Source organism: Mercenaria mercenaria, chromosome 1 (genome assembly GCF_021730395.1).
Source record: "Mercenaria mercenaria strain notata chromosome 1, MADL_Memer_1, whole genome shotgun sequence".
Taxonomy (NCBI): domain Eukaryota; kingdom Metazoa; phylum Mollusca; class Bivalvia; order Venerida; family Veneridae; genus Mercenaria; species Mercenaria mercenaria.
The window spans coordinates 107,425,078-107,452,553 of NC_069361.1; the positions used below are offsets into that span (position 1 = coordinate 107,425,078).

General features: G+C 36.4%; 2 protein-coding genes across 2 annotated transcripts; one reads left to right on the plus strand and one right to left on the minus strand.

Annotated features, from left to right (window-relative positions):
* LOC128549911 (uncharacterized) lies at positions 1–6,363 on the plus strand. Its single transcript, XM_053527699.1, has 4 exons — positions 1–90; positions 988–1,132; positions 1,440–1,522; positions 6,349–6,363. The coding sequence occupies exons 1-4, from the start codon at positions 1–3 to the stop codon at positions 6,361–6,363; spliced, it is 333 nt and encodes a 110-aa protein (XP_053383674.1).
* LOC123563781 (uncharacterized) lies at positions 6,288–25,761 on the minus strand. The gene is made up of 11 exons (XM_053527783.1): positions 25,519–25,761; positions 17,575–17,782; positions 17,187–17,278; positions 15,678–15,880; positions 13,708–13,876; positions 13,046–13,214; positions 9,798–9,895; positions 9,012–9,156; positions 8,618–8,700; positions 7,101–7,266; positions 6,288–6,828 (listed from the first exon to the last, which is right to left on the minus strand). Exons 1-11 carry the CDS (start codon positions 25,759–25,761, stop codon positions 6,713–6,715), a joined length of 1,692 nt encoding a protein of 563 aa, XP_053383758.1. The 3' UTR covers positions 6,288–6,712.
* Positions 25,762–27,476: the final 1,715 nt, after the last annotated feature.

The window sequence follows — 27,476 nt, forward strand, 5'->3', positions numbered from 1 at the left end:
ATGACAGAGGCCTCTCTAATGGTTACTTTAGATTACGATTCATTAACAGTTGATTCTGCTGGGCCACTGCTTGCGGACACAGAAGTAAAGGTACTTTAATATCTCAATTAATCTGTATTTTTGTGTTTACTTTTGAAACATTAGCTTACTAAACTAGCGAAATTAGATTTAACCTGTTCTTTCAAAGAGTACATTCAGCATTTTCCCAATGATAGCATATGTAAGTCTTTATGGAAACTTCATGTGGTTTGAAATACACTCATTTGGTCGTGTCGACTCTGTAAAAAGCAAGTGGCTAGGCTAGTACTGGTATATTTTTTAATATTATTACGCTATGGTCGATGTAAACCTTTGCCTCTATCATTTTGTCAAACAAACAGGAGGCAACTAAGGCTAGCAGGTTTTCTTGTATTCAACTACAGAAATCACCAATTCCTTTAGCTTTTTAACTATAGTCTATTAAAGTAAGAATTTCTACAAAACAGTTAATAATCAGCAACAAGCTTCATTCAAAAATAGACACAATAAATTGGTAGACATTTCAAGTACGCAAGAATGTTATGACGATTAGTTATTAATAACAACAACTAAACCAAGCCTCCAGTAAACTTTGACCACCGACGGTAATCTTCTAGTACACGAAAGGGCAACAGTTAAATTATGTCCAATAACAAATAGTCCTGTTATAAGTTGACATCATTAGAATACAGCAGCTATAAAGTCACACCAAGTGAGATAATCTTTGCAAAAAATGTGTCCAAATCTTTCAAATATTTCTTTATAGTAAAGCAGAAACCCAAGCTCAGAAACACACAGTTGGTCGTATACGTGTTCGCGTGCTGGCTTTGCGTTTGGAGAGGCTGCGTTTTTTAGGACGCCATCTTTTCTTGTTGGATATGTATCCTTGTTTCTTTTTTCTTATACGCCTGTTTATTAAGGAATTATTTATTTCGTAATAGTTACAAGATAGTCACTTGTTTGATTCAGTTTATAGATCTAGAGACCGGAAAGAGTCTAGGATGTAACGAGACCGGAGAAGTGTGTGTTAGAGGTCCTAAAGTAATGAAAGGCTTCCGTAACAATGCAGCGTCCACAAAAGAAATGATAGACGCTGGCGGCTGGTTACACACAAGTAAATAGGCAGGAATCCGTGTCATATTACATGAACTTAAAGGAAACAAAAATTGGTCGTTATGTTTGACAGATCGGCGAGACAGAAATGATTGTCGTTTAAGGATTTAATCCGTGCACTAAGTAGTTATTTAGTATTCCTTTGTAATGAAATGACAACCGTCTTCGGTTAAGTGTAATACATGAAATTGACTCTGTAATGGAACATTATATATGCTTATTAATGCATTTGTATCAAGAGGTAAGAGTTCTTTCTAATTTTTATGTATTTTGATATGTCACATGAAGTTCTGTTAACCCTTCTTCAGGTGATATTGGATATATTAGGGACAATGAATGTATTATGATAACTGATCGTTTGAAAGAGTTAATCCAGTATAAAGGACAACAGGTAAGCATATGTTGTAAATCTGCATTTGTAATCAATTTGTCAATGCAAATGGTTGTCTCAGCGAACCATAACATAACAGGTACCTGTAAAGGAGACAATATATACCAATCTTTTATTCGGTATCCATGTCATGAGGGATAAAAAGAATCTTAGATTTTATACTAGAACCTAACATGGCCATGACTCTGTTACCTCTTTCAAAATTTTGTTTGAACTTGTTAACAATATTAGATATATCATTTGCATTACTATGTGCTTATCGTTATCCATATTTCTGTCTTCTTAGGCAGTGTAAATATGGTCTAAATGATTTTTACAAGTATTTATTTTCATTTCATGGGAATATTATCTTTTCCCCATGCTTCAATTTTAATTAAACATTATCTGATTTTATCACACCATTTCACTATGATGAGTATACTTAAGCCCAATATCGGGGAACAACAATGAATGTGCTTTCCTGTTCTAGCCATAGGTTTTTCCTAATACTAGGACTTGCTTAGTAGCAAGAATATGGCTTTCTACTCGATGATGTATAAGATGTTTCAACAAGTCATTATCTTGAAATACCATCTAAGCCATCCGATTGTCTCAAAGGCTCTTCTACAGTGTACCTTACAACTCGTAAATTAAAACAATAAAAGAACTGACAGTTGAATTACTGTCTAGTTATGTAAGAACTCCTATTGTTTCCACCACCTGACACTAATTGGGACCATCTTTTGTTACTATAATGTTGAAATATCTCAACCGTGACGCGTTTTCTTAAACGTTTTCTTTCCAGTATGTTGAACTTGGTGTTAAAGGCAGGTGGTGTATTGGGGTTAATGCCTTTTTATCAGTTTTTCAGTGTTCCTGGATTTTGTACCAATACTAAACTGTTCTCTGAAAGTAACTGCCAGCTTCTACACAGGAGGCAGAGGTAAAGGAGGAATGATTTCAGATATAATGTCTTTCTATCAAATCGCCACGCAGAATATATATAAGCTACAGACAGATTTCATTGTGCTATACTATAGGATAGTCACTGAATTTCCAAATACTTAAGTAATTAATATGTGCTTACAAAATGCATGACATGCATGCACCGTTTGTTGTTTATTTTTGTTTACTGATCAATTATATCAAATATGACAGACAAAATGATGTCTTTATGAATTATTGATTTTAAACATCTTTATGTTAATTGATTATGTGGCGGTGGTTACCAAAACCGAACCAATTGCATGTCCAGAACAAATCACCATGTGTCAGAGATAGAGGATAGAAGAATATTCAAATTTGTTGATTTTTATTCATAAGTGGTTATTGATGTTACTGTTACACTTAAGAAATCATGTTTACTTTTTATACCTGAAACTGTTTGTGTGAATGTTTTAGTTCAGTAGCTCAAATGAGAAGACTTTATTTAAGTCGGATTCTATTTTCTTGTCTATACATATGAGCAAGTCTGGTTTTGAGCACATTTAGGATCTAACGAATAATTCCCTCGGGTCAAGCTCTGTACATCTTTTTCAATAGCCCACATAGCCCCTTAATATCACTGTTGTAGAGATGAACACATTTAAAACGGTGTGTGGGTCTGTGTAGGTCTGTGTAGGTGAAAACATTTAAAAAATCGGATAGATGAATGAAAGCAAAACTTAAATATCTCAGGTATATATTATCCTTGAGTCTGTTTGATGATAAAATTGAAATATTTTAGTTCGCTCCTGCAGAACTAGAAGACTTTGTAACAAATGTCGATATGAATTATACTGCGCATTATCAATTAAATGTTTAATAAAAGTATTACTTTCACTTGATATGATTTTGCATATAATACAATAATTAGCATAAAATATGTATAATGTAAAAGGGAAGCACAAGTTTTAATAGTCCAAATAATTTAAACTGTGCTCGAAGCCTGAGCGCTTGTTTAATGAGCTATTTATAGACCGAGATAATAATATATAATGAAGTGGTCGTTGGAATTCCGTTTCCATTTAAACAACAAGTGTTTCGATAAAATACTAATTCGATTTGTTGTATATTGTTGTTACATTTCACATGATTTTTAGCTTTATCTATGCATATTACACAGTGTGTTTATTATGTCACTGAGTTTTACCTAACCAAAGCCGAAAAAGTTAAAATTCATATGGATATTTCAATCATAGGGGGCCAGTTAATTTACCTACATTATGTAACATTTTCTTAAGTTATTTAATAGGATAACAGAGAGATGCATGACATAATCATTTACAGAATCACGTAGAAATCATTATATTTTATGCATTTTGGACAGCTACACAAATTTATACGCCATGCATGTTATTACTGTTGTGTGGAAATGTTAGGGTGCGATTGTTTACTGTTGTTTGTAGACATATGGTGTTTAGAGACTCTGAATCGTATTGTTGACTCTTTGGCTAATCGCCCCAAAAATGTAATATAATTTAGGTTTATAAACAGATATGAAAATGTTATCATATTTCTAACTGCAAGATTTTAAGTGCATTAGTTTGTCTAAGAACTTAACGCACTACCTCTACTTAAAATAGATAAGCCCACAATCTAAAAATGATTTCGTTTCCATACACAATGAATGAGTTTATACAAAAGTGAATGGACAAGCAGACTGACGTCACACCAGCCTAATTAAGCAACGCGTACTTAGTTTGAATATGTAATTAGCGACGCCTATATAAACATCTGTTTTACTTTCAAATATGCTTTATTTTAAAAAATAAACACGATAATAAAATGGTTGAAAAAAGGTTTTATTAAAACAGATGAGTTTAATAATCTTTAAACAAATCCGTGGTAAAACTGATATACATGACGGAACTATTTGAATTGCGCATGAAATGATTTGTGTTGTCAGTCTCAGCACTCGGTAGATCTTTGTGACTTAATTTGCGGCTTTGCATATTATGCGAGGAAGCAAGCTGGTTTACGGAAGGTCGGCTATACCTAGATTGCCGCCCGTTATAAAATAATGCACGGAGGGGCACATGTGGTGTTCTTCCACCCTCAAAGCTTAATAGATCTTAAATAACCTAAATGTGTCGGTGTGTCGTTATATGGGCATATCGGAAAATTTGTTTGCACAAAACAGGACATCCGTATCACTCTGCTCTTCAAGTTTCAAATGACATGTGTCATAGTGGTAAATTAAGAGAGCAGGCAGGAAGAGAAAAAAATGATCAGCCGATGTCTCGATTAAGAAAAAAGTCACGCTAAATGTAACACTTAGCGTGACATTTAAGACTTTTTAATGGTTGCAATTAAATCTATTAATTTGTACCCAAATATGGATATAGAATTTATGCAATTTGAATTTGCGTTTGCTAACATCAGATGATGTTTACACTAACTAGAAAAAAAGCTACAATTCACGGGAGAAAACTTGAAATATTTGCAAAGTGTGCGTAGATACATTTATTAAAAGCCTGTCAAAATGCAGATGCAGAAGTCATGCATTAAATTAAACTAAACATTAACGAAGATTTAAAAAAAAAACGAAAACAACAAAACCTAATATATCCTTAATATGTGAATATTGCTTATGCAATTTACCCTAACAGACACATTGTTAGGTCCCTTTGGTGATTCACAATATGCATGCGTGGGTCCAGGCAGCTGCGCAATAAAATATATCATAGAATGACACAAGGCTTCAATAACGCAAATATTTTGAAACATAACTACTGTTACTTCGGAAGGCCTGAGTGATTAATTACGACGCACCTCGAATTTCGCCAGCAATCCTTTTTAGGATGAAGAGCCAAAAGCAGGTCATTTTGCAAAACGTGTTTTCATCGACGAGACAATACACTGTAAAATCTTTCGTTTATATAAAAGAAAATCTTAAAAGTGTTAGAATGTTGATTTAAAGTCGTTGTGTCCTGGACTGTATTATAGAGCAATTCACAGAACTCTGATTTTTCTACATTCAAAGTCTGGCATTAAACATTTTAAAATCTTAAATGAAATTATTAATGATTACTAGCACAGGCCAAGTATCGTGCCGGAACGATCGGCCTACTGAAGGGGAAAGTTACTCTATACGAAGAAAATGGTTATATTCCTCAAAATATCCGTGCCTGATCCCGTTGCAATTTAAGACACTGTAAAGATCCATGCCATTAAGCAAGAGCGGTTTGATAAACTATAAATTTAAATGATTATCTTTGTAATATTTAGTACAAATGTGACAAACAAAATATATTAAAACTGGGACATCTGCATCTCTTGCCAAAAAAGGTCAATATTTTCAAGGGGAGGCCCAAAAAACTTATTCCACCGGGAGATGGAGACCCTTTCCCTCACCTAACAACACTCGAAGAATTTCTGCTTGGTTCGTAGCTTTACTGTTCATATCTAGCGTACCGTTCAATGTCATCCAGGTATGTCCCTGGTTAGAGAAATTTAAAGGTGAATGAACAGAGAATATGCCAGGTGTCTTAAATGGTCGGGTCTTGACCTCTTTTTTAATTAAACGTTTCAAATGGTTATCAAATACAGTTTGAAAATTACAATGCCCATTAACAACATACTGGAATATAATAACTGCAACACGTAATCTAGAAATATTGGGAGATATAAATGCAAGCATACATAAACATAACAATGATCACGTAATACAGTATTTTTGCAATTTTCAATCATTTTTAAAAAATTATTTAAACGGTGCATCTTTTAAAGCAGTAACTGAGAGTATATATATATATATTTATATATATATATATATATATATATATATATATATATATACATATTATTTCTTTCAAAGCTCTTAGGTACATATATTGATAATTTTCTTATTTTACATTAATTTACAGTATTCACCGACTTAATGAATTCCTATTAATTTAGCAAGTTCCAAATTATTTCTTGATTTATTACTTCTTAATATCTCAGTATAAAAAAACACTGACATTTTATCAAGTACATATTTTACATATTCTCTCATCAAAAGCTAGCTTTGCAGTTTCTTTTTCCGTTTGCCACATTCTACTTTAAGTAAGGGGCGACAATCTTCATTTTGATAATGCAGTATGAAACTTAATAACATCTGAATTGTAAAACAGACGATAAAACAATAGAAAAAAAATGTCCGCTAACAAATGAAATCTGCAAGAAGATACTTTGGAAGCATAAAACACAAAGAAAATCAAAAACAATAGGCGACTCGGTTTGATTTAATTACATTGACATCTGGTCTCTGAGTAATCTACGCAGGATTTTGCCGCTAGGAGATTTTGGAATTTCTTTCACAAACTCAACACCACCTCTCAGACGCTTGTAGTCTGAAACATTTTCTGAAAAAAAAACACAACATTTTTTTTCTAAATGAATATTGTTACTTAATGATTTTGCAAGTTTTGTTATCGTTAATTACTATAAAGTAATTTGAATAATTATTTTTTTCAATATCCTTATTTACCAACATTGTACTTCAAAAACATGCATCATGAATTGTGAACATTTCAGCAAATCTTCAACATAAATTTAAGATTTAAACAAAACTCATTAAGGTTACTTTTTGCATTCGTCATCATAAAGGTCTTTATGACTTCAAAAATAAACATACGCTTCACATAGTTTATGATGTCATGTTCATGGAGAGAAATATCAGGTTTGAGCACCACATACGCCCGTGGTAATTCTCCAGCTCGGTCGTCCGGCATTCCAATCACAGCAACGTCTTGCACTGCTGGGTGATTATGTAGTAGGTCTTCTAATTCGGCGGGAGCGACCTGAAACATTTTTCACAGAATGAAACAAAAGGATAACAGGTTAAAATAATTGAGATATCTGTTTGGAGCTCAGACATTTAATGCAATTTTTCTATTGGTAACAAGTAATGTTTCTTACGTATCATAGTAACAAGTAAATTTTCTTATGTATATTGATAACAACTACGTTTTCTTTAATTATCATGATAATACACATTATTTTACTTTTCACCATCTATTAACACGTCTGAACTCTCTATTTTAGGGACACTTCTAAGAAGTTTCTAAAATAGAAATAAAGTGGAAACTCCGCAGGTCGTTCAACACGACAAAAACGTTGCAGGCTCAGTTTAACTGAGCCTGTTCTGGACGGTAGTTGAAGCTACTTGAAAAAGAAAATAGGAAATGGCAGACAAGATATCTGTCTTTGTTTTTAGTTTTTGTAGTTTGTGAATATCCATAGTGGACAACATAACAACGTAATTTTGTAAACTTATGCAAATGACAAACAAATTCAGAGTATGGGTGGAGTGTTATGGTCATCAGTATTAAAGATCATGCTGGCATTTAGTTTGAAGATAGGATAACAAATACTATGCTCCGCAAATTGCTGTTGTGACTGATACTCATCATTACATCCCGAACAACAGAAAACTTTCGTTTGCTTTTTTACGCTACCAATTCACATCGACCCTAAAACTAAGGATAAGATAAAAAAAAAAATCTACACACATCGCAATAATGTATTTGATTACTATACTTGTCAAGTTTAAATAAAATCGAAAACAAATAACATAGATATGAAAGTAATGCATTTGTCACATAGAAAGAAGGACATATACCGCCCATTATTCATCTTCATATTACATAAGATTAATAGGGACATGTACATGGAATTCTGATCTTAACCTGAAAGAAAGGAGAAATGAGAGTGTACTCAACCAAGTGCAATATTATCATATGTATTTTCACAAGGTTTAAATAAAAAAGCAAATGGGTAACTAAAATATTGTAACAAGAGAAGGGCATTATCAAAAACCCTTTTGACACTAACTGATGTTGACTTAAAATAGTAATACGGGTTTCATATCAAACACAAAACATTTTAATCAGGAGTTTAAAACATACTTATTTATTTCATCTTTTATTTTGTTTTATTTAATTTCTAAGTTCTGTAATGGCTCTGAGTAATTTTCGGATTTAAGGTTAATATGTGATAAAAAAAAGAAAAATTAATATATGTTTTTGATTTGTTTTGCAACGGTTATGTGACTTTCATGGTCACGTGGTATTTGTGTTCGCAGAAATTAATACAGCAGTAACTTAAAGACAAATGAAGAAGCCGACGGACAAAATTACGGAGGAACAATACCTGATGTCCTTTATACTTGATCAGCTCTTTCAGACGATCCGTTATCACAATACAATCGTTGTCTCCCATATGTCCTATGTCACCTGAGAAATGTTTAGTAAAGCTTCTGATGACATTCAACATTCTTAAATAGCAGGTGCGAAGTCGTAAATCTTGATGCATATGCATTATAAAAATTATTATTACAGAATCATTTTCATACACAAGTAATGTATCAAGTTGAAAAAGATCTAGTGTTGACTAATGTCAAATAACACGGGAAGACAACCGTTTGCCGTCTAGACAATTTTTCAAACACAACGCGCACTTTTGTTTAATAAGTATTATGATAAGAGGGATTAAATATGTTTTAATACGTACAAGTTATGCCTTTCAAAATTTCTACACTACCAACCTGTATGTAGCCACCCTTTCTCGTCTATCATTTCGTTAGTGGCCTTTTCATTGTTGAGATAGCCAAGCATATTCTGAGGACCTCTAACACAAAGTTCTCCCGTCTCGTTACGTGCTAGGCTCTTCCCTGTTTTGGGGTCTATGATCTTAATAAAGATAGAAATTATAACGTGGTTATAGCGAAATGAATAATGCCCTAAATTATTAGAACTAACCAGGTACAGCATAGGAATTCCTCCTTCTAATGTACGCATGGGAATAGAGTGCATTTAAACTTTTAAAGTATTAGTTTTAAGGTTATAGTTTATTGAAATGAACTTTTATTAAGTACAATAACCTGTCTATATTAAGGGTTCTCCGCTCTGTAGTAAGTGGTTAAGGTTACTGGTGCCAAATCACATAGTCCGATTGCGCCGTGGCAGTAAGTGATTGTACCAAGATTTTGCTTTTGACTTAGATAATATTCCTAGGTAGATCTGGTTCATTTGGGATATTTCTAGATCACTGAAGATGTAAGAAAGCTAAATTGCCTAAAATGACGCTGAGTAGCCATCCTAACAAGATGTCCATTTTGACTTAATTTTTTATTAGATGGACTTCATGTGGGATCTTCTCGGCAATAAATATAAGAAGCTGAATAACAAGTTGCTTCAAATATAACCAACTCTGTGTCAGGTCGTATTCACATTTTGAAAAAGCAATTAAAATCTGACATGTTTACTTCTATTAGGGAATAGATACACAATAGAAATAAAAGTAAAGTTAAATCGAGAGAGATTGCAAGTACCTTGGCCTCTGTGTTTGCAAGCAATGGTCCAACAGATCCTGTTGTAATTGATGCATTATCTATAGCAACCACGGTGGTGGTTTCTGACAAACCATAACCTTCAAAATAAATAGGATCCTATACAAAATATCATATTTCCTGTATGGCGATATCTTAATATGACGAATCAGCTTTAGTATATAGGTGCGTTTTAGTGAGTTTCTAAAAATTATTTCATTGCAAAAGTATTCAATATACTTTTTAGCTTGTAATTATAACAGAGCATTTTGTACTACAAATATTGTTAAATGTTACAAAATGTTGAATTGTGACATAGATTGCGCAACCTTTTCATTTTATTAGACAACATTTTACGAAGTTTGGGTCATAAGTTCTCCTTTGGGAACGCTAATGGAAGTTATTTCAACTTTATTACAAGATACGCAGACAGATGTCATCAATGCCTCTAACAGCACTTCATACTATTTTGACTTTATAATAAATATGGATAACCCGCAGTTTGATCCATTTGATCCCCTGGTTGCTAATATATACCCTATACCCTACAGAGCTTCTATTACGCTAACAATGCTGATACTATTAATCTTTTTTTAGATTTTACATTTCTTCATTTCTCCATTAATTTTTATACGCGGAAATTATGGAAATATACGACAAAGAGTTAAATAGAATTTAAAGAGTTAATCTTCGCATTATATGATTAACAACAAACATCGTATATATGAAAATAGGTTTACTCAAGCCGCTCGCATACACTAAACTGACTCAACATCGCATGCGCAATATATATGTATTACGTACGACATACAAAGCATCATGGGAATGTTATCAAATACTGTTACATCTTTTCTCTTTTACGGAAAAGAAGATAATACTGAACTGAATAGCTTAATCAAATAAGTATTTACTTGTTTCTTTGCTAAACAATTTCTAAATTAACATTGACAAAGTCAGTAACAATCACACTTTCATACGTGTTAATATTAAGAATTCACCGTTAATCAGTCACAGTATTCCGGACAGACCTTGGGCAAAAGTCGGAACAGACGTGTTTACGTTTGATGGCAATGACTATTTGGTAACTGTAGGTTATTTCAGTAATTTCTTTGAAATAGATCGACTGTATGAAACAACGTCGAAGGAAATAGTCGCCAAGTTGAAACAGCATTTTGCAAGGCATGGAATTCCTGAACGTGTGATCTCAGATAACGCAAGTGTTTACAAATCAGAAAAGTTTAAATCATTTTCAAGGAAATGGGATTTTACGCATGTGACTTCATCTGCAAGGTATCCTCAATCAAACGGAAAAGCTGAAAATGCGGTTAAGACAGCGAAACGTATTATGAAAAAAGCAAAACATTCGCATACAGACCCGATGCTAGCAATTTTAAATTTTAGGAATACACCTCAACAAATTATAGTCCAGCTCAGCAGCTGATGAACAGAAAAACACGAACATTACTACCGGAGAGATCAAATCTCCGACGGACGAGTGATCTTTTCAATGAACAAAGGGAGGAGACTGTAGACATAGATCCGAAAGTAAACGACCAAGAGTTGTTGCCCCACACAGATTCTCGAACTGAAACGGAATTGAAACCGCAAACAATCGGTCAGTCAGTGAATTCAGAAACACCTGCCACACCGGTAATGCAGACAAGATCTGGTCGTATTGTGCGAATGCCATTGAAGTATAAGGACTATCATTTAACTGATAAACGATTAATTCTTAATATTAACACTAACATTAACACTGTTAATTTAGGAATTGTTTAGCAATGAAACAAGTAATGACTTTAACTTTAACCATAAATACTTATTTGATTAAGCTATTCAGTTCAGTATTATCTTCTTGTAAGAGGCGTTTACGCAATCCATTGTCTCGTATACCCAAAACTAATCTGTCCTTGATCAATTCATTTTCTAACGCTCCGTAATTACATGTTTTAGATAACTTCCTCACTTTCGTCAAATAGCTGTCAAAAGTTTCTGACTCACTTTGAGAAGATGTGTGAAAAACATATCGTTCATATGTCACGTTTGTTTTTCCGACACAGAAGGTTTCGAACTTATTAAAAACAATATCGACATCATCCTTTTGTGAGTAGTCTGCAAAATCAAACCCATCAAAGACATCCATCGCGTTTGGTCCTATGCACGTAAGAAATGTAGCTGTTCTTAAGTCCTTCGATTTATGTATAAGTCCGGCTGCTTTCTCATAGTTAGTCCAAGAGCGTTTGAACGTTTTCCAGTTAGTATCGACATTACCGTCCATATCCAGTTTCTGTGGAAAGGGTATCAGCGAAGACACAGCCGTAGAGCTTTGAGACGGTGCGTCTGCAGCCGCCGGTGCTTCCTCATTAGCGCTCATGGTTAATTACTTAATTCACTGCTGAGATAAGTAATAGTAGTCCTCTGAATCGGATGATTAACTTTGCATTGTCTCATAAGCATGTATCTAGTCCATTTACATCTGACACCATGTTTAAAGAGTTAATCTTCGCATTATATGATTAACAACAAACATCATATATATGAAAACAGGTTTACTCAAGCCGCTCGCATACACTAAACTGACTCAACATCGCATGCGCAATATACATGTATTACGTACGACATACAAAGCATCATGGGAAGGTTATCAAATACTGTTACAGGTGACAATGCTACGTTATTGTTCACTTGGTAAATGCTACATTTTATCTTCGTAATTCTAAATTAGTGATATATTCAAAAGTACATTAACCTAAGGAATTTTCCTTAAGGCATCTCACAACTTGATTTTTTATGGAGATGTAATCTGCAAATTTCTTAGAATTCTTTGGCATAGACATTTCCGACCATTGTCTTTGTCAAAAGTTTTACTGCAAGTTGTTCTGAGACATTCTGCATGGTGAATGGTCAATCCTTTGTTGTCACTACGCTTTTCTCTTTGTGCGTCGAAGGGACAGGCGAGGAACTCTATACTACTCTTAAATCTCACTCTAGGGATGGATTGGGATGATATGTGTACTTGTCCTGGTGCGGTGTGTCCTTACTTTTGCAATAAATTTTGTTTTACATAATAAAGTAAGAGCTCATGTTCTGAAGACTTGTTCTTAATATTATTCAATATCGAATACTGATTAATGGTTTGTGTTAATTCTTACTTTGAAAAGTTAGTAGATTTTAAGGTTTCTATTTTATATACTGTCTTATCATTATGACATGGTACTGAAATGTATTATCCCAACCATTCTAAACCTTACCTTGTCTTACGATTAAATTTCTCTTGACCATGAACTCGTTTGTAACCGCCTTTCCAAGCGGTGCTGCACCGCACATTATGTAGCGTAACCGTGACAGGTCAAACTTGTCCACGGCTGGATGACGAATGAGAAATAACAAAATAGGTGGTACCATTTGTAGATGTGTTACCTTAAAAAAAAAATTAAGACTACATAAAGAATGAGGGAACCGTTTGATATCAGTGAAAATAATGAAAATTATGAAAATAATGCAAAGAAAAATATTATTTCCATGAACAATATGTAGCCCATGTTTGCTCGAAATAATTTCATTCAAAATCTACTAAATGAGCCTTAGTCGAAACTAGGCTTATGTAGTCTCAGTACTTCTAAAATTTGTCAAATTGTCACACAGCTTATGGTAGAGGACACGGATGAAAAGAAGCCGCTGATATTTCATGAAAATGTGAAGATATCGGTCGAATCACAGACGTTTTAAAAACAAGCTGGACTGCTTTGTCGGACAATGAAGGTCCCCTTGGAAGTTTGTACAACAAACTGCTATGCATGCTATGATCTTATTGTTGGAGTTAACACCTCTAAAGTATACCTTTTCCTGAATAAACAAAGAAATAATGAAAAAAATAATGAAGATACGTTTTCTTTTAATTGCTATTCATTACCTTGTGTTCTACAATAGCATTTAAAAATCTTTCCGGATGGAACCCAGGTGTTATAGCCAGTATACCACCATCTCTTAATGTACCACACATGGTAACAACCATTCCAAAAATGTGGAAAAATGGGAGAACCGCTAAGTTCGTGTCATCTTTGGTCATACTATGAGCATTTCTAAAATCAAAATAACAGATAGAAAAACATGTAGTTAAGGTATGTGTCTAGAATGAAAGACATTGAATTAGGTACACCCGTTACATGAACATGTTTAGGTCGTAAAATATTTAAAATATTAGATAATGTGCTTGCACTTCATGACTTTAATAAAAGAACAATATATTTAATCCTGAAATACATTTTGTATATATAAATTTATAAAACACTACGTAAAAATTTAGATTATGAAAAACAATCAAAAATAGCTTTGGTTCCATATATATAACAATTAAAACTGAGTGCAATACTTAAGTCTTCATTTGATCAATTTGAAGCATGTTGTTTCAGATTTTCCGAAACCTCTTAATAACTTTACATGTAGCCACAATTGCTGATAGTTCTATCTATAAACTTAATAAAGTCATTAATAAATATTAAATCGCAATTCTAACTAGATTATTGGGAAGATTTAATCTCAATGCAAAACAGTTTTCAAACATGTATACTGTATGACATCGGAAAAGGTTTTAAGTCATTAAAATAAATTCAGATGCACTGTTATGCTGAAATTTAGATATGTTATTTGTACCATATCGCGTATCATATATTAAACTAGAAAACATCTTTAGCATTTACCATGAAATCTGACATTACAATTAAATGACTTATCACTAAGTTTTTAACCATACAGTTACTTCACTTTTCCTTTTAACTTATGTCATACAGGTGAATGCAATGTAGTGTTATTATTTTTATCATTGACTGATCTCTAGAATTATGTCTACATGAAAATAAAACGCATCCAATTATACGGTCGTCTGCCTGCAATTTCGCTGACAAAGTTTATGATATTAAGTTAAACGATGCCACGCAAAAACGCATAACTGCATAAAATTGTGAATTCTTTTCACAGTTAAATCAGTGAACCGCTTATAATTATTGATATAATTTGTTTCAACTAGATATTCATAGTTATATTTTAAGTACAATGTATGTGGATTTTTTATAATGTAAAAATTGTAACTAGATCTATTCAGACGCTGATTAATTATTATATTTTGTGTAGGTCATATAAAACCTTTTAAACATCTTATATGACATGGTCATCAGTTTGATTTTAGAAAAGGATAGCCTTAAATACAAATTTACAGTGCCATTTAATACGTAAATATTTTTGTTTTACTTTTTGTCCATGTGTGCTTGTTTTATGATAAATAGCCTCTCATATTTTCATTTTGAAGGTTTTCATGAATATTATATGAATAATGTCATGAAAAGTGAGACTTAAATGAAATATTGTATTGTATTTGCATTTGCATTTGCATTTGCAGTTGTGTTGTGTTGTGTTGCATTGTATTGTATTGTATTGTATTGTATTGTATTTGCATTTGCATTTGCAGTTGCAGTTGCAGTTGTGTTGTGTTGTATTGTATTGTATTGTATTGTATTATATTGCATTTGCATTTGCAGTTGTGTTGTGTTGTGTTGTGTTGTATTGTATTGTATTGTATTGTATTGTATTGCATTTGCATTTGCATTTGCAGTTGTGTTGTGTTGTGTTGTGTTGTGTTGTGTTGTATTGTATTGTATTGTATTGTATTGTATTGTATTTGCATTTGCAGCTGTGTTGTGTTGTGTTGTGTTGTGTTGTATTGTATTGTTTTGTATTGTATCAATTTTTCGATCTGCTAATTTGCCTAGGCACGTATTGCCAATCTTATGAAAGGCCATTCATTTTCTTGGAACAAAATGTAAAATTCATTTTCGTGATTATATGTTTTCCTCCAAAACAAAAATGAGTTATTAAGGAAATTCTTACTGAAGCTGCATAAGATTGGCCACCACATTATAATGGCTCAGCATGACGCCTTTAGGAAGCCCTGTGGTACCACTGCTGTACGGCATTATGACAACATCTTCGTGCGGGTCGATTGTGATATCCGTCGGGAAATACTTGCCATCGTCGGCTAACATGTCGGAAAATGACTGAAAACCATCAGCATTACCTATCACTATAATGTCCTGTATGAAGAAAACAACAAATCTTTACTTTTCAACATCATTTAAGTTATGTGACACAACTTGTACTTTATGCAAGAAAACGACAATTTTCCATCATGAATGGCTATAGACATAAGGAAACCTTCAGACAAATCGTCAAGAATAAAAGTCATCTTACTAGAAATATTCGAACTGATTTGTCGTGTTGTCACCTAAACACCTGAAAATGTAACAAGAAAATTATTGCCTATGACAATTGCGTATTATGGTATTTAAAGGAGTTTTGATCAAAGGATTGGAAAATGTGTTTGTTTGATTGAATTAGGCTTGCCGCATTTTTCAACAGCATTTTAGTGTTCAGTACCTAACCTGTTCTCAGCAAGCATGTAAATACCAACACCTCCACATGGATCAAAGTTGCAAGACGAATTACTTTAGAAACAATATCTTTTATCAAACCATATATATGCATTTCCTGGGATCGTAGTCAATGCCTTGCGAGATCTACAATCTCCCTATTAAGCTTAGCAGGAGGGTTGAACCGGAAAGTAGCTTTTTTCTTATGGGGTCTTCCATCGTAATTTTTTAGTCATGCAGGTATTGTGCTTTCATGCGATTTACAGAGGCGCGAAAGGTTCTTGAAATGATTGCTCTGAGCATCAGGATAGAAATGGCTCACTTGTCTTTGTGCATAGGTTTTTCGGCCATTGTTTAACGACTGTCTTGAATATTTCAAGGTATTATTTGATGAAAAGTGTTTAACGTACAACTGTACAATGTTTAAGCTAACATTCCATTCTCATCGCCTTTGATATGACCACCAAATCAGTATAATATGTTTACTTCAATTTATTTCATTCCTGTTATTTGGGAATTTGTTATTAGCTTTCAGGTTTAAGAGTATATCAAAACACATAAATATTTGACAAACGAAAAAAATCTTTACCAATATTTTACCTGACCATTACATGTTCTGCCCCGTACGCCGGATACTTAAAATATTCTGAAAAAGTTGACCCCCTTTGAAAATAAATGCTATTTGTAAAGAAATAAAAATAAACAATTGCTGAAAACTGTGTTCCACTTAGTTATGTGAAATTTCAACACTCGTATGCTATTGCGAACGCATCAAAATGAACAGATGTAACAGTTCTTTGAGAATGGCGAGTTTTTACAGGCGTTTGGCTGTCAGGAAGAGCGATCCCTTTAGGCAGCTTTTTTCCGCAATTCATTCTTTATATCAGTATACTGTGAAACATGATTTGGTCTTGTTTATTTTTTTCACTAAACGTAAGGCTAAGCGTTAATAAAATGAGTCGTTACTTACGCTGATATTTGTTTCTCGTGCCTGTGTTACAAGCGGAGGAATGGTAACCAGTGTCCTCGTCCCTGAATGCTCAATATGTCTCTTCAGTTCCCCTGTAAGACATGCATTTCAAATAGATAATTTAACCCTGTTGAAACCCCGATATACGCACTGGTTAAAGGAATTTTAATGAAATTAATCACTATATAATTTCATAGACTTTACCAAAAAATGAAAGTCAATTTCAAAGCTGTTTTTCTAATGCTAGTATAGGTTTGATCATGCACGTATTTCTAGGTATTCCATATCAATAAAACTTTCTTCATTTTGCATGAAGATAATAATATAGATCTATATATTTCCATTAGTAATATAAACGAGTAACGAGAGAAAAAACATTTCAAATTACCAGACGTGTATGCAGGATTAGCCGTTGTCAAGACAACACCAACAGAAGCACATCCTAGTAACAGAAGACAAAACTCTGGATTGTTGGTACCATAGTAACATATGACGTCATTCTTCCGGAGCCCTTTCCTGTACAAGAAACTGCCAACCTTTCTTGAGAGGTCCTCTAGCTGCGAGTAAGTGTATACTGTGTCAGTTGCATCGTCAACCTAAAGAGTAAATTGTACCATAGTAAGACCCCCCACATTGGCTATCGACACTTATGTGCAGCCTTCACGCTTTGCATAGTTTACCCAGAAAAAGACGCCATTAAATAACAAACACTCGGGATAAAAGCACGGGAAACGTGCGCAGTTTATGGTTTGATAAACAACGTCATGGTAAGGTTCCGTCCAGCGTTTGTTGTTTAAGCATTCCAACTAAAGAACACACATAGGCACGCTTTACTCGTATACTATTTATACTGTCGTGTTTACCATTTAAGGAAGCTATGGCGTTCCATTGTTTGTTCGTTTTGTCCTTGTATGTTGGCTTTGTGTGTGGTGCACGCGTCTGCGTGCTGGGGGTTTCGTTTTGAGGAGGCTGCGTTTTTGGTGCGTGGCATTCCCTGTTTGATATTTGTCTTTGTTTTATTTTTGTGATTCTTTTTGGGAATTTGCCACAATTTGTTCTGTCTGGTCGATAGAAGACGTCTCGTGCAGAACTGATATCTTGTATATCAGTTCGAGTATTAAAGTATAAAATTGCATTGCACGTAAGTGGTCAGTTACAAATGTTTTGTTTTTGTAAAAGTAAGCGTGTGGCAGTTGGTCTGCGGATGCGTCAAGTGTGGTGTGCTGTGAGTTGTGTGCTTGTTACCTTCCGCTTTCAGCCTCCACCGCTGGCTAGCCTTCTGGTGAAAAAGGAGCCGAGTGCGTAAGTCTTCCCTGCCAGTACATAGCCTCTCAGCAGACAAGCCCTTTTGCAGTGCCTCCGAGTTGGCGCCACACGGTAACTGAGCACCTTGCGGCCTCAGGCAGAACTGCAGGGGGGCTCGGAAGAGGTCTGCCCCCAGACATGTGGCATGCCAGGCCCACCGGTGTGTGGACACGCCCTGATGCCTATGAACAGACCCCCAGCTATGGGACAAATAGCTCCTGTGTTCCCAGGATAGGGTTTTAACTCGGACCTAAGGGTGAGGTAACCCCGAAAGAAGCCTAGAGAGTTGAAGACAGAGGTGCTGGGCCATTGGCACTCTCTTAACGAACCACAGCACCATGCAATATCGCTATGACTACACAGCCATCCGGTATTCAACAATATGATGCTGAATCTCTGAGGTCCCTCCAGGGGGATTCAGTGCCGGGCTCTGAGCCTCGACAGAGTCCACCCACAGCTACTGGGGGTCCCTCCTTCAATCCACAACATGCAAAGAGAAGAAGGAGGAACATACCAAGGAGAAGAACCAATTCGCATCAACCTTTCAGGCTGATGCATTGGAATGCGGAGGGTGTCTTCAACAAGAAAGCTGAACTTGAGCATATCCTCCATGAGAAAGACATCAATGTCTGTTGCATTCAGGAAACTCACCTACAGCCAGAGAAATCCTTCAAAGTCAGAGGATACCAGTGTTTCCGCTGTGATAGAATTGGCAGACGAAAAGGAGGCATCATGACATTGGTCAGGAACAACATCAGCGCTGTCCAGACCAACACGCATATGGATGACTCCGAGTTCCAAGTTCTGAGCCTCAGAAAGAACGAGTTCAGTTTGAAACTTTTGAACATATACTCTCCAAGTGACAAAGCTCTGTCCCTTGACAAAGTTACAACTGATGAAACCAGGTTCATCATTGTAGGAGACTTTAAAAGTCACTCACAAAGCTGGGGATATGACCACCTGGATAAACGTGGAGAGGAAGTGGAGACCTGGCAAGATGATAACAAGCTAAACCTCATCAACAAGCCAGATGATCCCCCAACTTTTTACTCCAGAAGCTGGCGAACAACATCAACCCCTGATCTGGCTTTATGTACTGATGACATACATGGACATGTCAAGCAGGAAGTCAATGAACAACTAGGAGGTAGCGACCACCGCCCAGTCCAACTTACTATGGACCGTATAGCCTCTACTTCACCTAACATCCCCAGATGGAACTACAAGAAGGCCAGGTGGACCTTTTACCAAAGTCTGAGTGATGAGCTCTGTAAAGACATCAGAGTGGAAGGTAGAGACATCAACCGGGTTGTCAAAGACTTCAACGCCAGTATACTTAAGGCTGCTTACAGCGCCATTCCAAGGGAAGCAAGAAAGGACTATAAGCCCTACTGGAGTGAGGAGTTGGAGAATCTACAGGCAAAGTTATCAGAAGCCAGGGATGAAGCAGAAAACAATCCCTCACAAGAAAGTAACCTCCCTCTACAGCAAGCCAAGGCCAAATTCCTCAGGCACAAACGGGAAGCACAGAGGAAGAGCTGGAGAAACAAAACAGCCTCGCTCAACCTAGAGCGAGATGGCCAAAAGCTGTGGAGATTGACGAGACAGCTGAACGATGAAGAAACAGGAAGAGGCTCAGTAACTCTGGAAGAGAATGGTGAACTGTTGACGGGTAAACAAGCGGCAAACACTTTTGCCTCTAACTACAAAGATGTTTCCAACATCCCCATCAACAGGGAACGGCAAAGAGAAGCCCGAAGAGATAAAAAGGAAAGGCAGACAAGACAGGTGACACCAGAATGCATGCAGCAGGGTCTTAAACTGCATGAGTTACAGACAGCTTTTAGGCAGTTGAAGACAAAGAAGTCTCCTGGACCAGATGTAGTCACAAATGAAATGCTGACCCATCTAGGCACTGAAGCAATTCGCCAACTCCTGGAAATTTACAACTACAGCTGGACACAACGACTGCTTCCACAGATATGGAAAGAGGCAGTCATGATCCCCATCCACAAGAAAGGGAAGGATCCAAAGAAGACTGCAAGCTACCGCCCAATCAGCCTAACCAGCTGTGTTGGAAAGACCATGGAGGGGATTGTGAATGCACGCCTGAAGTGGTATATGGAGACTAACAACCTATTTGCAACGCAACAAGCTGGCTTCAGACAATTCCGCTCCACTGAGGACCAGACCACTTATCTATCGCAAGAGATAGAGGACGCCTTCCAAGAGCAGAAAGTCATGCTTACAGCATGGATTGATCTGCAGAGGGCGTTTGACAAAGTCTGGACTGATGGACTCCTCGTCAAGCTGATGAGGACTGAAGTAGGAGGTCACATGCTGAGGTGGATTAAGTCATACCCCCACAACAGGAGAGCAAGAGTCAGTTTAGAACATGCCGGCAGTAGGAAGTTCCTGTTGCGTCATGGTGTCCCACAAGGCGGAATCTTATCCCCTACACTCTTCTTGCTTTTCATCAATGATCTGGTGTCTGAACTACCGTAAGGAGTTAAGGCTGCTCTCTACGCTGACGATCTGGTGTTATGGTGTAAGGAAGAACATGCCACTGCAGCCACATGCAGGATGCAAGAAGCCATCAACAAGCTTTCAGCTTGAGCTGAAGATTGGTGTATCGATCAATACAGAGAAATCGTCCACCACACTATTCTCCCTGTCGTCAAAGCAGAGGGCGGGTAAAACCAAGATGGGAAATACTTTGCTGATTGAAGCAGACGAGGCAAAATACCTCGGAGTGACCTTTGACAAACGGCTAAACTGGAAGCCCCACATTAGTCAAGCAGAAGGGAAGGCCCGTAGGAAGCTTGCCATGATGCGCAAACTTGCTGGAACAACGTGGGGAGCAAATGAGCAAATACTCAAGACAGTATATCAGGGAACAGTTAGACCCCATTTAGAGTATAGCTCAACTGCCTGGTCCACTACTGCCAAAACTAACCAACAGGCTTTAGACAAGTTCCAGAACCAAGCATTGCGGATCACGACAGGTGCTACAAAGTCTACACCAATCTCCTTCATGGAGAAGCTAACAGGCACACAGCCGTTACAAGACAGAAGACATGCAAAGGTTCTGCTTCAAGCAAAGAAGTTCATGTCTTTTCAAGACCATCCCATGAAAGCCAAGCTAGATGGCTACACAAAGAATCGGCTCAAACGTAGCAGCTTCGTACATGAGGCAAAGAAACTAGGGATGGCAACGAATAGCAATTTTGGTATTCGAATATTCGGTCAACCTTCCGAACGAATATTCGAATATTCGGTCATCCAATGATCAACAAATCAACTCAAAATCTTATGAATTTATCGTACCCTTAGCGGTGATCTGCATTAATTCTACTTTCTTAACTTTACATACGAAACGCATTTATTATCAGGAGGATGATCCGTTTTACATGAAAATAATATTCATCACATTTGACTTGTTTTCAACGCTTTTCGGCATTTTTCTTTACTCAACTACATCTTTAATCGACTTTGATTTGAATCCGAGTCATTAGTTAAAGTGCTTTCTGATGATTTTTAATTACATGCGGTTCGCACCTATCGAAAACAAGGCGATTTGTAACGGATTTACATCAATTGGGGACCAATAAATTTCTAAAGGTAAGCAATTAGCGGTACTTACTACAGGGTACGATGTCATCACCATAGCGATGTACAATCTCGGCACGCTAATATACAAAGTGACACGTCTGACAGCGACAGAAGCCATTTTCGCGCGTATATGAAAGCGAATTTTTTAATTAGATAGACGAAAATACTGGTTCTTTCATTTGGTTTTTATTTATTTCTTGTGATCTTATATTTTTTCCGAATATTCGAATAGTGAAACGGTATTCGAATATTCGTGTCATGACCGAATATTCGAATATTCGAATATTCGTTGCCATCCCTAAAAGAAACTCAACCGAGAGTTCAAAACTGAGCTGATCATACCAACGACTCCCCTAGGTAGTGAAGACATTATAAACCCACTAGCGAATGATCTGTCCTCAGTGACTGTGAGACTTCCTGTTCCTCGTCTTGACCGCAGGAAGCAAGAGGATGAAGGCATTCAGAAGAGCCTCACACTTGCTATGATCAATGAAGACTATCCTCCGGAATCGTGGACTCATGTCTATACAGACGGATCAGCCACATGTGCCGTCAAAGATGGAGGAGCAGGAGTTTTCATTCAATACCCATCTGGCAAGAGAGAAACACTACACGCAGCCACAGGAAAACACTGCAGCAATTACAAGGCAGAGGCTGAAACACTCATGAAGGCCGTCTCAATGGTTGAAGACTCGGCAGAAGAAAGCTCCTCAGTCGTCTTTCTCACAGATGCACTGTCTGTCACTGAAGCTCTGATCAACAATTAAGTTCCGCAGCTAGCCAGGAGAATGCAGAGCGTGAGTATAACCTGCAAAGTAGCACTTCAGTGAATTCTATCCCATTGTGGACTTGCAGGCAATGAAGAGGCAGACAAACTGGCTAAGCTAGGAGCTCAGTCAGAACAACCAACAGAACCTGTGAGTTACAAGGAGAAATTCACCATCATCAAGGCACTAACGAGACCAAGGATGGAGGAAGATGCTTTTCATTTCATCTCCTTGATCGGTCTGAACAAGTGATGATGGTCAGGCTCCGCTCAGGGCACAACAAGCTCAATGCTCACATGTACAAGAAATACAGACTGACATCATCGCCAACTTGTCCATGTGGTGAAGAAGATCAGACTGCGGAGCATATACTTCTGAGATGTAAAAGGCATGACCAGGAGCGAGGTGCGACTTGGCCGATAGATACCCCAATCCACCAGAAATTGTATGGAGGCATTGAGGATCTGCGGCAAACAACAAGTTTCATCGAGGCTGCTGGTCTGGCAGTGTAGTCGCGAACGATAAGAAGAAGAAGTAAAAGTAAGCCAGTACTCAACGCTGGAAATATTTATTTTTGATTCACACAACAGCTCCGCCATGTGAAATATTAATCCGAGTGTGTTCTTATGGTGGCACTGATGACCAAAGGGCATTAAAGTATGTTTGAAATAAGTAAATAATTTTGATCCCGAGTCCCATTGATTCCTGTAGGAAATGACAGATTTTAAGCTTTACAGGGCACAGTAGCGTAAATAGTTTTCCCTATATATTCTATATAAAACTGACCCTTTTTCAAAGAGCTACCAAACATAGCTAGACCCATTTCAGAGAACAAATCCTAAACTTCATTTTAAAGAGTTATGATAAAACACCAAATACAACCTGTTTTCCCATTTTTCCTACCAAAACGTCAAAAATACATCCACAATGAAATTTAAACAGAAACTAGCTTCAATTTAGACCTCTGTTGCCATGCCAAGTGAAAAATTAGTGTTCAAATACCTGGCAGCCATTACGCGACTAGACCAGATGGCTCCCACGCTGGTTCCTTTAGTATAGTTAGGCCTATAAGAAAAACCGTTTTTTCTGTAATAGTCTCAATTTCATTTGTATAGTACCAGTAACACATCTGCATGAAAAATACCAAGTTTCAGCTTGATTAAATCAGTTTTCCAGGTGTTAGCATTTTCAGTAATGCGGGTCCCTGCGCCAATTTTCCTTCAAAATTGATGTCGCGACATAATTTTTAATCAGTTCTTCTAGCCAGAGCTGGTTTTTGCCCTATTTTATACATTTTTACCATAATTTGCAAGCAAATTACACACTAACACTTTGAAATATACCAAATGTCCCCTCTGAAAGGTATAGACTGGCAAAATTTAGAGTGTAAATGTGCATTTTTCTAAAAAAAGATACACCCAACACAGTGAAAATGTGATTTTATGGGTTTTTTTATCAATTTTTGCAGCAAAATGTCAATGAAATGCTCATTTTTTTACCAAAATCTGACCAAACTAGTTCATTTATATCAATATCTGGACAAATCTCAATTTTGCCCACATTTTCTTATAGGTGAAAATAGCGTAAATAGTTTTCCCTATATATTCTACATAAAACGGACCTTTTTCAAAGAGCTACCAAACATAGCTGGACCCATTTCAGAGAACAAATCATTACCTCATTTAAAAGAGTTATGATAAAACTGATATAAAAAGAAGAGAAAAGTAGGGGTCATGTATCTTCTAAGAGAGATTTCTCTGGTCACATTTGCTTACTGTAAACTGACATCAAAATCACACTGCTGTGACCTGAAAGTACTACTCATACTAAAATTGAGCTTCACTTCACCAAATACAACCTGCTCTCCCATTTTTCCTACCAAAATGTCAAAAATACATCCACAATGAAATTTAAACAGAAACTAGCTTCAATTTATACCTCTGTTGCCATGCCAAGTGAAAAATTAGTGTTCAAATACCTGGCAGCCATTACACAACTAGACCAGATGACTCCCACGCTGGTTCCTTTAGTATAGTTAGGCCTACATGGTCTTTTTAAATATTATATTCTCATATTTATACTCATCTCACAGCATTTATTAAGTTATTGAAGTAAACTAGGAAATTATCTTTCTTTCAATGAGTTTATTTTTTATTTCTTCTTGCTTCCCTAAACGTTTGAATATCACCGATTTTACTAATTTGGATATCTTTGCCCGCCTTAGTACACGGATGACATCTTTGAGCTCAGTGGCGTCCGCTTTGCGATAACATATTTGTTACAGCTGTTTGGAAATTTGAGAATTTTCTATAGGTTTTACATTCTATGAAAGCTTGAAGTCAGTTGATGCCATCATGGCCTTTACCTTTTGCTTACCTCAGACATGTACTAGGTAATGCGTAAAAGTAACATAATGTGGTTACTACAGTTTCTGTAAAGCAGGAACAGTTCTGCCAATGCATGTCATGACTTCTGGCCTGATTGCATAAACTGTGGAATGGAAACTTACCCTCATTCAGTCATTTTGATACGTTACATGTGCTACTAATCCCGCATGTTTATTAGTTGACAGCGTCTATCGTTTCTTTAGGTTACGAGCTCCCTTTCATAAAGAAACCGAGATGTATTACAAACGCACATAAACTTACAATAGCTTTTCTACTTCCAAACTTTGCAAATTGTGTAAACATGTAATCGCTCAGGGAAGTCGTTGGTATTTCTATAGAAGCTCTCGGACTTCTGAAAGTCTTCTCTTCTGGTGCCAACGATTGCGAGAAACGCCGAAAATGCACATTTCGATTTCTTTCATTCGAGTGACTGTTCTCCCTGATTCGTAGAATTGCGGGGTAGCCGTAACTCCTTGTTATGACACGGCGAAACAAACGCAGCATTTTAACTAAATACCGATCCGCCTCGTTCAATATAAAATAGTTAAAACGTTAATACTCCTGTTGAATGAACTGTACGGTTGATAGCATGTAGTTTTGTACGTAACTAATACAAGTAACGAGACATGCTTTTCGTATAGGACTATGGGTAATCAGCGTCATACTTAAAGATTAATCAAAGTACTGAAAGTACAGAAAGGCTGGCTACCACAAAACACTGAATGAAAACTGTGCGGGAAAGATGTTTGCAAAATCTTAGATATTATGGGTTTTCCATATTAAACTAAGACGAGCATAGGGTATTGTTGTGATGAACCATCTTGTGCATCCAAGTTGAAGTTCAATCGAGAAACCTAGTTTATCGGACGTAAACATGGGTCCAAAAGAGTAAACTATAGTTTAAGCCCGTTATACTGTGTGTTCGCTCGAAAATTTAAATTAGTATTCGACAATCCTAGTTCTTCGACAAAGAATGTAATTATTGGATAATTTGATTGCCGAGAACCATTGTTTACGGACGTGAACCTATGTTTACGACCATGAACTTGGGTTTACGAGCGTGAACCATAGTTTATGAACGTGAACGTAGGTTTAAGTTCGAAAAACTTGGTTTCTCGAACAAAACTATGATTTTAGTCATTTTCCTATGTTCACCAGCGTTATCCTATGTTTACTGTCGTAAACCCATGTTCACGGTCGTAAACCTAAGTTCTCGAAAGTTTACGGACGTGAACCTATGTTTACAACCATGAACTTTGGTTTACGAGCGTGAACCATAGTTTATGAACGTGAACGTAGGTTTAAGTTCGAAAAACATGGTTTCTCGAACAAAACTATGATTTCTGGTCATTATCCTATGTTCACCAGCGTTAACCTATGTTTACGGTCGTAAACCCATGTTCACGGTCGTAAACCTAAGTTCTCGATCGTTAACATATGTTCACGTTCGTAAGCTATGGTTTACACTCGTGAACCCTGGTTTACTCCCGTAAACATAGGTTCACACTCGTGAACGTAGAATAACGGCCGAAATTCAAAGTTCAATTGAAAAACCTAGTTGAAACCTGGGTTCACGGGTGTGTTTTCGCTCATAAATATGGGTAAGTATTAGAAAAACCTGGTTTTACGTTCGAAAACCCTTGTTTATCTGTAATTGTTAATTCTAGTTTCTTACAGTAAACCTGGGATCACGTTATTATTGGACAATTGGCGTGCCATAACCGTTTATATATGTTTCTTATCAAGGCACTAGACAACTTCTGGGGACAGGTACCCATATCCTCAAGAAGGGAAAGTTTTCGTCATTTTAAGACAAAAGGGGAAGTTTTTAACCATATATATGTGTCTACTTTTCACACTTATTAATATTATTTTCAATCATTTCTAACTAATGTACCTATATTGCAGCAGTAACCTTCCTTAGAGGCACTTTAATATAACTTGAAACAGAGTTCATATCTAGCTGTGTCAAACAACCTATTATCAGGGGAATTTTCTTCTGAGAAAGGGAAAAAAAACTTATCATTTCATGAGGAGAATGGGGCCCATATTCGGCCCCAAAAATGGCCAAACGAGTGCCCTGCTTAAGAAGCGATGATAAACATTGAGGGACATAATATCAGATAAAATATAAAGGTAACACTTAAGCATATCATCTATATTTCGATATGCAATCCCCCATCCAACACACACATCATGTGTGAATGTATGAACATTGA

What these genes read in the sequence shown, in the direction of transcription:
- LOC123563781 (XM_053527783.1), bottom strand. Translation starts at nt 25,761, where the DNA reads ATGCTGCGTTTGTTTCGCCGTGTCATAACAAGGAGTTACGGCTACCCC. An exon ending in ATGCTATTGTAGAACACAAG is followed by an intron (nt 13,215 to 13,707) that starts GTAATGAATAGC and finishes TTTTTTTTTAAG; the next exon opens with GTAACACATCTACAAATGGT. An exon ending in TCAAGTATAAAGGACATCAG is followed by an intron (nt 7,267 to 8,617) that starts GTATTGTTCCTC and finishes AAAATGTTTCAG; the next exon opens with GTCGCTCCCGCCGAATTAGA.
- LOC128549911 (XM_053527699.1), top strand. Translation starts at nt 1, where the DNA reads ATGACAGAGGCCTCTCTAATGGTTACTTTAGATTACGATTCATTAACA. An exon ending in TTGCGGACACAGAAGTAAAG is followed by an intron (nt 91 to 987) that starts GTACTTTAATAT and finishes TGTTTGATTCAG; the next exon opens with TTTATAGATCTAGAGACCGG. An exon ending in TGGCGGCTGGTTACACACAA is followed by an intron (nt 1,133 to 1,439) that starts GTAAATAGGCAG and finishes ACCCTTCTTCAG; the next exon opens with GTGATATTGGATATATTAGG.